The sequence below is a fragment of the Equus asinus genome, chromosome 28 (assembly GCF_041296235.1).
Source record: "Equus asinus isolate D_3611 breed Donkey chromosome 28, EquAss-T2T_v2, whole genome shotgun sequence".
NCBI lineage: Eukaryota > Metazoa > Chordata > Mammalia > Perissodactyla > Equidae > Equus > Equus asinus.
This window is the reverse complement of record NC_091817.1, coordinates 37,925,881-37,938,273: the sequence shown is the minus strand read 5'-3', so window position 1 is coordinate 37,938,273 and position 12,393 is coordinate 37,925,881. Positions and strand designations below refer to the sequence as shown.

At 44.6% G+C, this 12,393-nt stretch overlaps 1 protein-coding gene across 1 annotated transcript in view; it reads left to right on the top strand.

The window, feature by feature from the left end:
• Window positions 1–2,784, top strand: part of SF3B3 (splicing factor 3b subunit 3) — a 52,377-nt gene extending 49,593 nt beyond the window's left edge. The window contains exons 23-26 of the mRNA XM_014829144.3: window positions 56–154; window positions 869–1,012; window positions 1,651–1,755; window positions 2,160–2,784. Of these exons, the coding sequence (XP_014684630.1) occupies window positions 56–154; window positions 869–1,012; window positions 1,651–1,755; window positions 2,160–2,300 (489 nt within the window). The 3' untranslated portion in view covers window positions 2,301–2,784. The remainder of the gene's footprint in view (window positions 1–55; window positions 155–868; window positions 1,013–1,650; window positions 1,756–2,159) is intronic.
• Window positions 2,785–12,393: the final 9,609 nt, after the last annotated feature.

Below are 12,393 nucleotides of genomic sequence, written 5' to 3'. Positions count from 1 at the left end.
ACCCAGGTGAGTAGGTGCAGGACCCAGCCCTGTGATTTATGTCACTTCCTTGTAGGTGAGGCTCCCACCTAACACAAATGACGAAGTGGACGAGGATCCCACAGGAAACAAAGCCCTCTGGGACCGAGGCTTGCTCAATGGAGCCTCTCAGAAGGTAAGATTGCGGAAGGGGCCCCAGAGGAGAGGCATCAGCTTGTGTAGTACATTCCCCACGACCTTCACTGAGGAAACATTTTTTAGTGAATTATTCACAGTGCATGTCTGCTGAGTCCTCTCCCATGTATGGAAATCCCTAAGCTGATAGTACATGGATGGACGCTGGCTTTGACATAAGGTGACCAAGTCACCATCCCATTTTTATGACTGTAGAATAGAAATTTTTCTGAGACAGTTTAACAGCGTAAAATCTGTTTGGAGCGTAGTGAGTTCCTTGGGAAAGGTGATTGCACAGATTCTTTCTGGTACTGACCAGCTCTTCTCAGAGGTGTGTCCTGGGCTTTACTTTTCTCCTGTAAGGATATACTTCTATAGTAGAGCATCTCTGGCCTTTTAAAAATAGATTCGTTTTAGAGGGCAAGCCTAGCAATTGCTGTTCTTTATAATTTTCTGTGGTTTCCTCTTTTTTTTTTATTACAAATTTGATAATTTAACAAAAAGATTTTTCAGTTGTAATTTATCACAGTTGATCTAACTTCATGTTTATGAGGGCATTAAGATCTAAGTAAATGTAAAGAACATTTTAAGGTATTTTTAAATTTTAGTAATTTTTGGATTTTAAAAGTGGTGAAATCTGCACTTTGGAAGCACTGCTTACTTTGGGGAATCTAGAACATGCTCCTGTAATTACTTGTCTGTTTTTTACTTGCAGGCAGAGGTGATCATGAACTATCATGTCGGGGAGACAGTGCTGTCTTTACAGAAGACCACTCTGATCCCCGGTGGCTCAGAGTCGCTTGTCTATACCACTTTGTCAGGAGGAATTGGCATCCTTGTTCCATTCACATCCCATGAGGTGAAATCTCTTAGACTGCTCTGGCCTTTGCCTTCCCAAGGTGGTTTCTTGGTGCTAAATCTGCCTAAGAGGACAAATCCGTTTGTCCCCATCTGCAAATAGGAGTGTTCTGGAAATTTTATAAGGTGACAGAAGTGGCTGGGGAGATAGGAATCCTGATTTTTTTCCTTGGGGAAAGCCGTTTGTTTTTTATACTGTAACAGTGTTTGGTTCATTTCTGATGTGGGTATAGGGTTAGTCACACTAAAGCCCTGGAACCAAACCCCACAGACTAGGAATGATGGGAAGATGTGGACTGGGGCACTTAGTGCCTCGCAGAGTCAAGTCTAGGATTGGCTAAATTTGGTTTATGTCATTCCAGCTAAGGAAGGTGGGATCAGGAATCCGATTTTACAAACCACTCTTTACATATGGTGTTCTCTTGTGTTCTGCAAATACAGGGGGGTTTTCTTTCAGGTTTTAGCTGTCTCGTTGTAGCATAAATACCTATGGTCCTCAGAGGAGTGATGAGATATTTAATATCTGTTTGTGTGGTAAAAATTCATAGCTTATTTGTTCATTGTGCTTCTAGAAACCCTAGACTAGTAGTTGAAATCATTTTTTTCTTTTAGTGACCGAGTCTTTGTTTCTTCCTCCAGGACCATGACTTCTTCCAGCATGTGGAAATGCACCTCCGGTCTGAGCATCCCCCTCTCTGTGGGCGAGACCACCTCAGCTTTCGTTCCTATTACTTTCCTGTTAAGGTGAGTCTTTGTTGGAAATCTGGGTTGAAAGGGGAGATTCTCAGCCCATTTAACTGGTATTTTCTCTGGGCCTCCCTCCATTAAAAACCAGAACAGTTGTGAATGAAGGAGCATCAAGGCAGTTAATTGATGGAGGCAGTAATGAAGGAGAAGAATGGTTAGTGGTGTTCAGAGACCTCTCCCCTAGGGCAGACCACAGACAGAGAAAAAGCTTCACGCAGTTTTGCTAATCGGAGCTCTGGCTACCAAGGATCAGCTTAGAATAGTGTTCCTGGCTCTGTAAATGGGGCTCAGGTGTCTGAGGGAGAATAAAAAGCTTTCCTTACAGCTGCTGCTTTCAAGCATGTGCTGTTTTCTTTGGGCATCTAACCTTTTTCTTCGTCTCTCATTTTTCCATGTTTTAGAATGTGATTGATGGAGACCTCTGTGAGCAATTCAACTCCATGGAGCCCAACAAACAAAAGAACGTCTCTGAAGAACTAGACCGAACCCCACCTGAGGTGTCCAAGAAGCTTGAGGACATCCGGACCCGCTATGCCTTCTGAGCTCTTCCTTTTCCTGTGGGGCTTGTCAGAGACTCTATGTTTTGTTTCCATCACCACCTGGCTTTGAACCCATATGGCAGAAGAAGGTTGGCTGGATAATTAAGACTTTGCAATATTAAAGTTACTAGCTCTTTCCCATGCAGTCTTCCCCTGGAGTGATTGGTTTCCCCTAAAATTAGCATTGAGATTTGCTATGTTTCTCCTTGCCTGGTACATAATACTTTGCCCCCAGGTTCTGGTGTGGAATGTGGTCCCCCACTAATCCTCAAAGCTTTCCCTGCATTGATATTTCCGGCTTTCTTGTCTACTTTTGTACACACCCTTAATTTTTAACTGGTTTTCTTGTAAATATAGTTTTGTACAATGTTATCTTTGTGGGAGGGAGGGAGGCAAGCTGAGGTGGGGACCAGGTTGGATATAGTATAACTCCTGAGTTCTGCCCCTCTGGAACCTAACCAGAAATATAAACCTAGTTTTTAAAGTGGCTGGTGTCCATGTGTCTTTTTTGGGGATGAGAATTTAATTCTAGATATTTTTTTTTTTTTAATTTTTTTCCTTTTTCTCCCTAAAGCCCCCCAGTACATAGTTGTATATTCTTCGTTGTGAGTCCTTCTAGTTGTGGCATGTGGGACCCTGCCTCAGCATGGTTTGATGAGCAGTGCCATGTCCGCACCCAGGATTCGAACCAATGAAACACTGGGCCGCCTGCAGCGGAGCGCGCGAACTTAACCACTGGGCCATGGAGCCAGCCCCTGGGGATGAGAATTTAGATGGGAGATTTGAGCCTGCGTTGGAGCAGGAAGAACTGAATATCCTCCTTCCTTCCAGCTATCTACTTGGACTTCCTGGCACTCTCTGTGATGGGTTTTTTGGGCTTTCTCTAGTCTTTTATGCTAGGCAGTTGAAACTTGGGCTCAGTAATAACCATGTGATCCTCCACACCCTGTCCCATTGGATATTGAGGAAGGGCGGCTGATTTCTCCTGTTTGTTTTAGCTTCATTCTACTTTGAGGTCTTAGAGTAAAGGATTGGGCATGAATTCCAGTTGGGTAGTCTCTTAACAATGCCCCCTTTACTTCTACAGCTCCAGAAATGATTGTTTGCCATATGACTACTAGGAAGGATCAGTAAGTAAGAACCTAGACACTAACCTGAACTTGGGGACAAAGTCAGTATATGTCGTCACTATTTAAAGGCACATGGGTAACCAGGGGAATCTATCTGCAGCAGACATCTTAGGTGGGCTCTGGAGAGTCTTTGGGGTATGGGGAGGTAGCACTGCTAGCCCGTCAGCTGGAAGTGACCCAGTCTCAGAAATGTTCAAGCCCATACCTGAGAATTCAGCCTTCCTCCTCCTGCCCAACTGTGGGAAACCTTAACCTTCCAGGCAGTCCCTCAGCTTCACTGAACCTGGAGAGACCTGAGCTCACTGTTCTTCCCAGTACCTCACAAAGGAAGGTGTTCTTGCATGTGCTCAGCCGCTTCCACTGAGCAGATTCTCTGTGGCTAGCACTGGGTTAGAATCAGGAATGGAGGTGATTAGACACAATGTTGGATCCTGAACAGCCCAGAGTCCATGCAGAGAGAGTTCCTGATGCTCTCCCCTGAAACTGTATCTCTAATCATGACTTGTATTTAAATCAGTCAACCAAGACCCAGGTTTTACCAGGAATTGAATCGCTAAATAACACTTCTCTTTCTAATTTAGCTCTTGAATTCGCGTAGTAGACAGTGCTGTTGAATTAGATTTGCACAGCCTAAGTCCAGGGCGCATTTTTCCTGTGGCCCCCCCCACCTAAACCCATTTCTTTTAGTCTGTCACATTGTATGATGTTGACATACAATAGTCTGAGAAACTCAGCATAGATGTTTGAGCAGTACCTTCTTTCTCCTAGCCCCTTTCCTGAAATACTTCTTCCTACAGTAGTAGGGGGATTGTATAAGAAAGGAAAACTTGATTTCTCTACAGAATTTGGAATTGTCACCATTTCTTTTTTTGGGGGGTGATATGGACAGTTTATTAGTCACATAATCACAGCCCAAGGGAGGGGGACACTCCATGCCATGCAAGGCCACATAGGGGTTGCATTCAGGAACCCAGCAAACAACTACAGCCATTGGGAAGCAGGCTTTGTAATATCAAAAGGAAGAGGTGCCTCCTGGTTCCTGTGGGAGGATGTGATTGGCTTGTTTGAATAACTCTGCGAACTGGCAGGAAACTGAAACCTGCTGCCCAGAGATGAGCAGGAGCTGTGCTGGTCCTATGATGAGGAGGGTTGTTCAGCTAGGGAACCTTATCCACAAGAGCAGAGTGGGGAGGAGAACCTGAGGTTAGGCCATTTGAATCCTTTCTGATTTTACAGCATGGAATATTAAATCTTAATTTTAGATCTTATACTACAACTGGGAATGCGTAGTCATCTGATTATTGCCCCACTGGAGAGCTACAGGTAGGCCAGGCAAGGGTGGATTTTATATAGGATTGTCTTCTTGTGCTTCCAATGTACTGTAAAATTCTCCCCTTTTCCATTCCTCTATAACCCAAAGGCCAGGGAAAATGATACAAACTCAGTGGGGTTGTCGCAGAAATATGGGTGCATATTGCAAAAGGTTATCTGATAGATGACAGCAAATCTTGAGCTGATATGCTGAGCATTGTGCTAAGCACAGTGAGAAATTCACATGGTCTGCCCAGGTGAACTTGACATTCTGGTAGAGGAGAGAAAGCTTACACATGTGAAACGATCAGCCAAAATGTGTTTACAGTAGAAAGAACTACAGTCAGGCAACATGTCTGATCCTGGCTTGGCTGAGTGACAGCTGAGTGGGCAAGCCATTTAAAACTCTAAGCCTTGAGTCCCTGTCAGTAGCAGGTTGAGGGAGAGATGTGACATAAACTGCACAGAAGTCCCTAAATATGTTGCCCAACCTTACTTGAAACAGCATTATGGTTCCTAAGAATCCCAACATACCAGAAAGTCAAGGCAACCCTGTGTCTCTTAGGAGTATAAATTTTGTTTCTGTTTGTTTTATTTTTTTCTCAAATTTTCCTAATCATGAAAATCATCCCTTAGCCCACTTAATAAAAATATAGATTCCTAGGTATCTCCCCCTGAGGATTCTTTTCCTTATTTTAAAGATTGGCGATTGACTGAGCTAACAACTGTTGCCAATCTTTTTTTTTTTTTTCCTGCTTTTTCTCCCCAAATCCCCCAGTACGTAGTTGTATAGTCTAGTTGTGGGTCCTTCTAGTTGTGGCATGTGGGATGCTGCCTCGGCATGGCCTAATGAGCGGTGCCACGTCTGCGCCCAGGATCCGAACCGGCAGAATCCCGGGCTGCTGAAGCGGAGCACGTGAATTTAACCGCTCAGCCATGGAGCCGGCCCTCCCGCCCCGAGGATTCTGAAACCCTAAATCTGGAATGGGAATTTGTAAATACACAAAGTCTAGATATAAACTTATAAATCTTGAGTTCAGTCAAGTCTCTGCCTCTGATTAGATCCATGACATTGGTCAGGCCAGTTGGCTTTTCATCCATAATACAGAGATAAATAAGGTTGATGTGAGAATAAAGTAAGAGCAGGGGCCAGCCCGGCGACAGGTTATGTTCCTGTGCTCTGCTTTGGCGGCCCAGGGTTCGCTGGTTTGGATCCTGGTGTGGACCTACGCACCGCTTATCAAGCCATGCTGTGGTAGGCGTCCCACATACAGAGTAGAGGAAGATGGGCACAGATGTTAGCTCAGGGCCAGTCTTCCTCAGCAAAAAGAGGATTGGTGACGGATGTTAGCTCAGGGCTAAACTTCCTCAAAAAAAAAAAAAGCATTATACCTAAAGTACCCAGCACTGAGCCCAGCACATTGTGGGTACTTATTGAGTCAAACCTGAGCTCTTAAAAGTTGGGGCTTAGGTCAGCACAATAAAGTCTTCGTTTTTCTTTAGGGTTCACCAAATAACCATAGACATGAGTCTCCTTCCATCCCTACCCCAGACACATCACGTGATACTCTCTTTTCCCCTTATACTGCTTTACTTTTGATGTGTCTGTTGACTCTCACATTCTCTGTTGATGTAGGCAAAGAGGTGCTGGATGAGATAGAGTTTTGAGGGATATATAGACAGCATTTCAGCTCCCTAACTGAGAGACCTTCTCTGGACTTGATTTCTCTACTTGAATTCTTAACACCTGGAAAGATTTTCTCTCTTTTTTGCCCAGTTTTATTGAGATATAGTTAACATACATCACTGTATAAGATTAAGGTGTACAGCATAATGGTTTGACTTACATATATTGTGAAATGATTATATCCATCCCCTCATATAGATACAATAAAGGGAAAAAAACGTTTTTTTTTCTTCTTGTGATGAAAACGCAGGATCTATTTTCTTAACAACTTTCATATATATCGTACAGCAGTGTTAACTGCAGTCATCATGTAGTAAGTCAGATCCCTAATACTTGTTTATCTGGTAGCTGGAAGTTTGTACCTTTTGACCAGCTTGCTCCGGTCCCCCCAGCCACACATCCACCTCTGGTAACTGCAAATCTGACGTGTTTTTCTACGAGGGGTTTTTGGGATTTTTAGATTCATGTATCAGTGAGATCATACAGTATTTGTCTTCTGTCTAATTTATTTCCCTTAGCATAATACCCTCAAGATCCATCCATGTTGTCACAAATAGCAAGATTTCTTTTTTTTTATGGCTGAATAATATTCTCGTGTGTGTGTGTGTGTGTCTATATATATATATATGTGCACCACAACTTCTTTTCTTTATTCATTCATCTGTAGATGGGCACTTAGGTTGTTTCCATGTCTTGGCTATTGTGAATAATACTGCTGTGAACATGGGAGTGCAGGTATCTTTTTGAGTTAGTGTTTTCATTTCCTTTGGCTATACTCCCAGAAGTGGAATTGCTGGATCATATGGTAGTTCTATTTTTAATTTTTTGAGGATCCTCCGTACTGTTTTCCATAGTGGCTGTACCAATTTACAGTCCCACCAACAGTGTACCAGGCTTCCCTTTTCACATTGTCGTTAGCATTTTGTCTCTTGTCTTTTTGATAATGGCCATTCTAACAGATGTGACATGATATCTCATTGTGGCTTTGATTTGCTGTTCCCTAATGACTAGTAATGTTGAGCATCTTTTCATGTACCTGTTGGCCATTTGTCTATCTTCTTTGGAATAATGTCTATTCCTGTGTATTGTCTAATGTCTATCCCTGTCCATTGTCTAATGTCTATTACTGAATGTCTATTCAGGTCCTTTGCTCATTTTTAAATTGGATTATTTATCTTTTTGCTATTAGGTTGTATGAGTTCTTTATATATTTTGGATATTAACATCTTTTCAGATACATGATTTGCAAATAATTTTTCCCATTCCATAGATTGTTTTTTCACTTTATTGATGATTTTTTTTGCTCTGCAGAAGTTTTTTAGTTTGATGTAGTCCCACTTGTTTAATTTTTCTTTTCTTGCTTGTGATTTAGGTGTCATATCCAGAAATTGTCACCATTGAGCTTCCTCTGCATATCTGTCCATGAGTTTGCTTGTTCTCTGCAGGAGAGAGGGCTCTGGCAAGTGGAATTTCTGGAGTGCAGGCACAAGGGATTAGGCTTGAATATGTTGAGAGCAGGAATGGTGTCTTGTTCATAGCTGTTGCCTCAGGACCAACAAAAGGTGTTTAACAAATAGTGATTGGATGAGGCTAAATTACAAATCCCAACTATGTAGGTGTTCAGGGGACCTAATCAGCTCCCTTTGCTTTAGTTGAGGAACCAAGTAAATGGGGAACTCTGTCTGGCCTTGCAAGACACATCAGGGACTGCCATGGACCTGAGGGGATAACGTCAAGACACAGAGGCATTTGCTGTTGGTCCTTAGGGCTCCTTCCGTTCTGCTGCTCTAAGTCCCTGCAGCTTGAGTCTAAGAAAGTACTGAAAAGTTTCAGCTGCCTCCGCTTTCCCCTGACTTCTTGGGTGGAGCGTCCACAGATGTTGTTTCCTTTGAAAGATCTCTTGCCAAGAATAGCATTTCTTGAGGGGAGGGGCGTTTAATTCAGATGGTGGATGGAATGTGGCTTGTCTTTGTGTTTTTGAATATATTGCTAGCAAGACAGCTGCGGGGGCTGGAAAAGCTCTTGGGGTTCACTTGTCTCATGGGGAGAGTGCTGGTCTCTAGAGTGTGTGCTGCTCCCATGACTGCAGCCTCTCAGGCTTCTCATTAGTGGGAAGCCAGAAATTTGGGAAGCATTCTTCAGATAGGATCAACTTGGCTTTCCATTTTTTTTAATTCCTAAAGTTTGTTTCTATTCAAAATAGACATGTGTTTGCATGAGTCATCTACTTGCTTATTTGCATATGCAATATTGTATGTGAGTATTTTAAGTTTATTGCACCCGTAAAATACATTCAAAGGCTCAATCCATGGGGCCGGCCCCGTGGCCGAGTGGTTAAGTTCGCACCCTCCGCTTCAGCTGCCCAGGGTTTTGCCGGTTCGAATCCTGGGCATGGACATGGCACGCTCATCAGGCAACGTTGAGGCGGCGTCCCATATGCCACAACTAGAGGGACCCACAACTGAAAATACACGACTATGTAACGGGGGGCTTTGGGAGAAAAAGGAAAAATAAAATCTTTTTTTTTTTTAATTAAAAAAGGCTCAATCCAGAGCTCAGAAGATCCATCTCTTGCTGCTGAAATCAAACCTTGTTCAAACAAATATCGGGGATAGATGGCTTGCTCTGGGGGTACGTGGCAGGGACTCAGTGAACACCTTCATGGTTGGTGGCTGATTTCCGTGAGGACCTGATAGCCCAGGGTTCAGGGCTTGTATGAAGTTCAAGTGAACTGAAATCAGCAGAACAGACTACACAGCAGTCCAAAGAATCCCCGTCAGCAGTCTGCACCGGCACAGCCAAGAGCTACTTCTTTAGAAGTTTTGAAAGCCATCATGAGGAGACATGCCTAACCCACTAGAAGATGCTGCTAAATTCATTTATTCCGTCAGTATTGATTGAGCACCTACTATGTGCCACCTACTCTCAGGTCTGCTCTGCATCCAGAAGTTGGAGAGGAGTTTTTTGTTTTTTTTTAATTTTATTTTTCCTTTTTCTCCCAAAACCCCCCAGTACATAGCTGTGTATTTTTATTTGTGGACCCTTCTAGTTGTGGCATGTGGCATGCCGCCTCAGCGTGGCTTGATGAGTGGTGCCATGTCCACACCCAGGATTTGAACTGGTGAAATCCCGGGCCCCCGAACAGAGTGTGTGAACTTAACCACTTGGATACGGGCCTGGCCCCTGGAGAGGAGTTTCCATAATCTAGAAGTTCCTGTCGATCTGAGGCTGGTGGTGAGATGAGTCTGCCAGAGAGCCTGGCAGCAAGTTTCAGAAGAGCCTAAGGGCCATGTCTCTGGTTTCCTCAGATAAAACAGGCATAGCCTTGGGACTTCCATGAAAAATCAGAAGGTCCCAAGTCTGAAAAATGAGAAGGTGGAGGGTGGGTAGCCAAAGGTTTTTGGTCAGGAAACAGTAGGAAACCTGTTACAGTCAGTTTAACCTCAGCTGCACATAGAATCACCTGAGTTTGTCAGAATAGATTCCTGGGTTCCACCCCAGATATACTCCTAAGAATCTGCTGGCGATGTCTGGGCATCTGTGTATTTCACAATCTGGTGATAATGATCAGACCTGGAAATCACCAGATCTGGTGGGGAATGAGGGAACATTACTTCTTATTCAAAATGAAGCAAAAATAAAACAAAAACAAGCAAGTTTGAAAATTCCAGTTTTCAATAAAAGACCAGGAGTCTTTTACTGAAATAAATAAAAGACCAAGAGACTCAACTGGAAGTAGCTAAAAGCCCCTGTTAGCACCGCCCCATCCCACCCCACCCCCCCAATCTAGCAGCTTTGTCAGTACCCAGTCAGATTTGGTTGTAATTCCAGAGGCAAACCCATCTCAGTTCCCCACCTCTAACTCTGCCTCCTAGAGTCTGATTTTCAAATTTTCAAAATTTCAAAATAATCCACAGGCCCACCCAACAGAATTTACTCCTTTGTCTGACTGTAAACAAAATCTCAGGGAATGAGAGTTGCTTTTGATTAGGACATTTGGGGAGAGTTTTCACAAGTTAATAATTTGGGGCCATGAATAAATGTGGATAAGCTAGTGACGTGACAGTCAAAAGAAGTATTAACATTTTCTAGGTTATTAGGGCCTAATGCTGTTAACCGGGCACGCTGGGGAATCTTTTGCCTTTAAGGAACTGATGCTGCAACTGGAGAAAGGCAACTTCACCACATAAAGTGATCAGAAACAAGATCTTATCTGCCAAATGCCAGGTAGGAGTGAAGGCCATAGAAAGAGCGCCGGAGATGGAGTCAGGTGACCTAGGTTCGCCAATCTCTAAGCAGTCTTGATTTCCTGTCTGTAAAATGGGGAGAATGAGATCAACCTCCAGGAGTTATAGTAACAGCAAAGTGCCTTCCCTTGAGTGTCCAGGGGGTCTGAAGGGGCGTGCCCACTGAACTTGGGTCTGGAAGCCCAGGGAGACCTGGAGCCACCTCCATCTTGAACTTCAGTCCTGTATGCAATCCTGTGGAGGAAAGGGGCATTGTTCCAAGCCTAGAGGCCCTGGAGGGCACAGTGGAATTTGTTCAGGCTTCTGTGAGGCCCCAGTGAGATCCTGTGGCTGTGCCCCCATCGCCCCAAGCCCCTCTTGCCCTCCCACAGGCAGAGCTCTACAGCAAGGCCCTGCAGAGGGTGTGGCCAGTGTAGCCACTGCCTTGGGGACGGGGGTGGGGAATTAGCTTCATGCATTCCAGTGTGGGCACATTTGTCCTGCTGAATGTTCAGAGACAAACCTGGAATCCAGTTTTGTCAATCCAATTAAGAAACCATTTCTTGAACAACTTCTTGTGCTGAGGACTGACCTTCAGAAGAAGACATGCTAAACTAGGTGCTGTGGAATCTTAGCTGTGAATAAGAGGCCCCTTAATGAAGGATTCTATGCTCACTTTCAGGGACACACTGTAAACTATCTTTTTGGATAGTTTGATGCATTGAATGCAGCCCTTCCGCTGTCCCCTGCTCCCCACTTGTCCACTGTGGAGGAGCTAAAGGATCGCTTGGGGGGTTGGCCCACCCCTAATTACTCCAAATACAGTCTAGGTAAATGGGGGAGCTTATTATGAAAACTAGATAGAGACGGGGCTGCCTTTGCAGTGCCCTCAGAAATGGCTGGCAGAGCCATTCTCAGCACTCGCTGTGACCCAGGCAAAGTGAGAGGCCTGTGTCCTTGGAGATGGGGCTGAGGGCAGAGGGTCTCTTTTCTGTGTCCCCAGGAACTCCTGTGAGTGCTGTGTCAGATCTCACGTTACGCCAGGACCGGTCCTGAGTCATGGGGAAGCCCTGGCTGTGTGATCTTGGGTTACGTACTTCATTTCTCTGGGCTCATGTCTCCATCTGTAGACTGAGGAATTGAGTGGTCTTCAACACTGATATTTATCACAGGCTTTTTTTTCTGGTAATAAAAATTGGCCCTGAGCCAACATCTCTTGCCAATCTTCCTCTTTTTTTTCTTTTTTTCTCCCCAAAACCCCAGTACATGGTTTTATATCCTAGTGGTAGGTCATTCTAGTTCTTCTATGTGGGATGCCACTGCAGCATGGCTTGATGAGCGGTGTGTGGGTCCGCGCCCAGGATCCGAACTGGCGAGCCCTAGGCCACTGAAGCAGAGTGCACGAACTTAACCACTCAGCCATGGGGCTGACCCTGAAGGCTTTTTTGTCTAATGTTTGTCCCCCTACATCCACATGCACTCCAGTCACTACCACATCATTCGGTTTTACTAAGTTTCGTAAGAAGAGTGTTTTGTCAGAGCAAATGTGTTCTGGAGAGGCGGTGGGGTAGCCCCTTAAAACAGCCCAACCTACCTGGGATCCAGGACTTTGTTCAGGGGATTCCCACCATGAACTTGCTGGGTGCCCTCGATCAGAAGTTCTGGCTGATCCTCTGGGTGTGTGGCTCCCTCCTACTCCACACTCCAAGCAGGCTGGGGACACGTGGCCCTGCCCCGCCCTT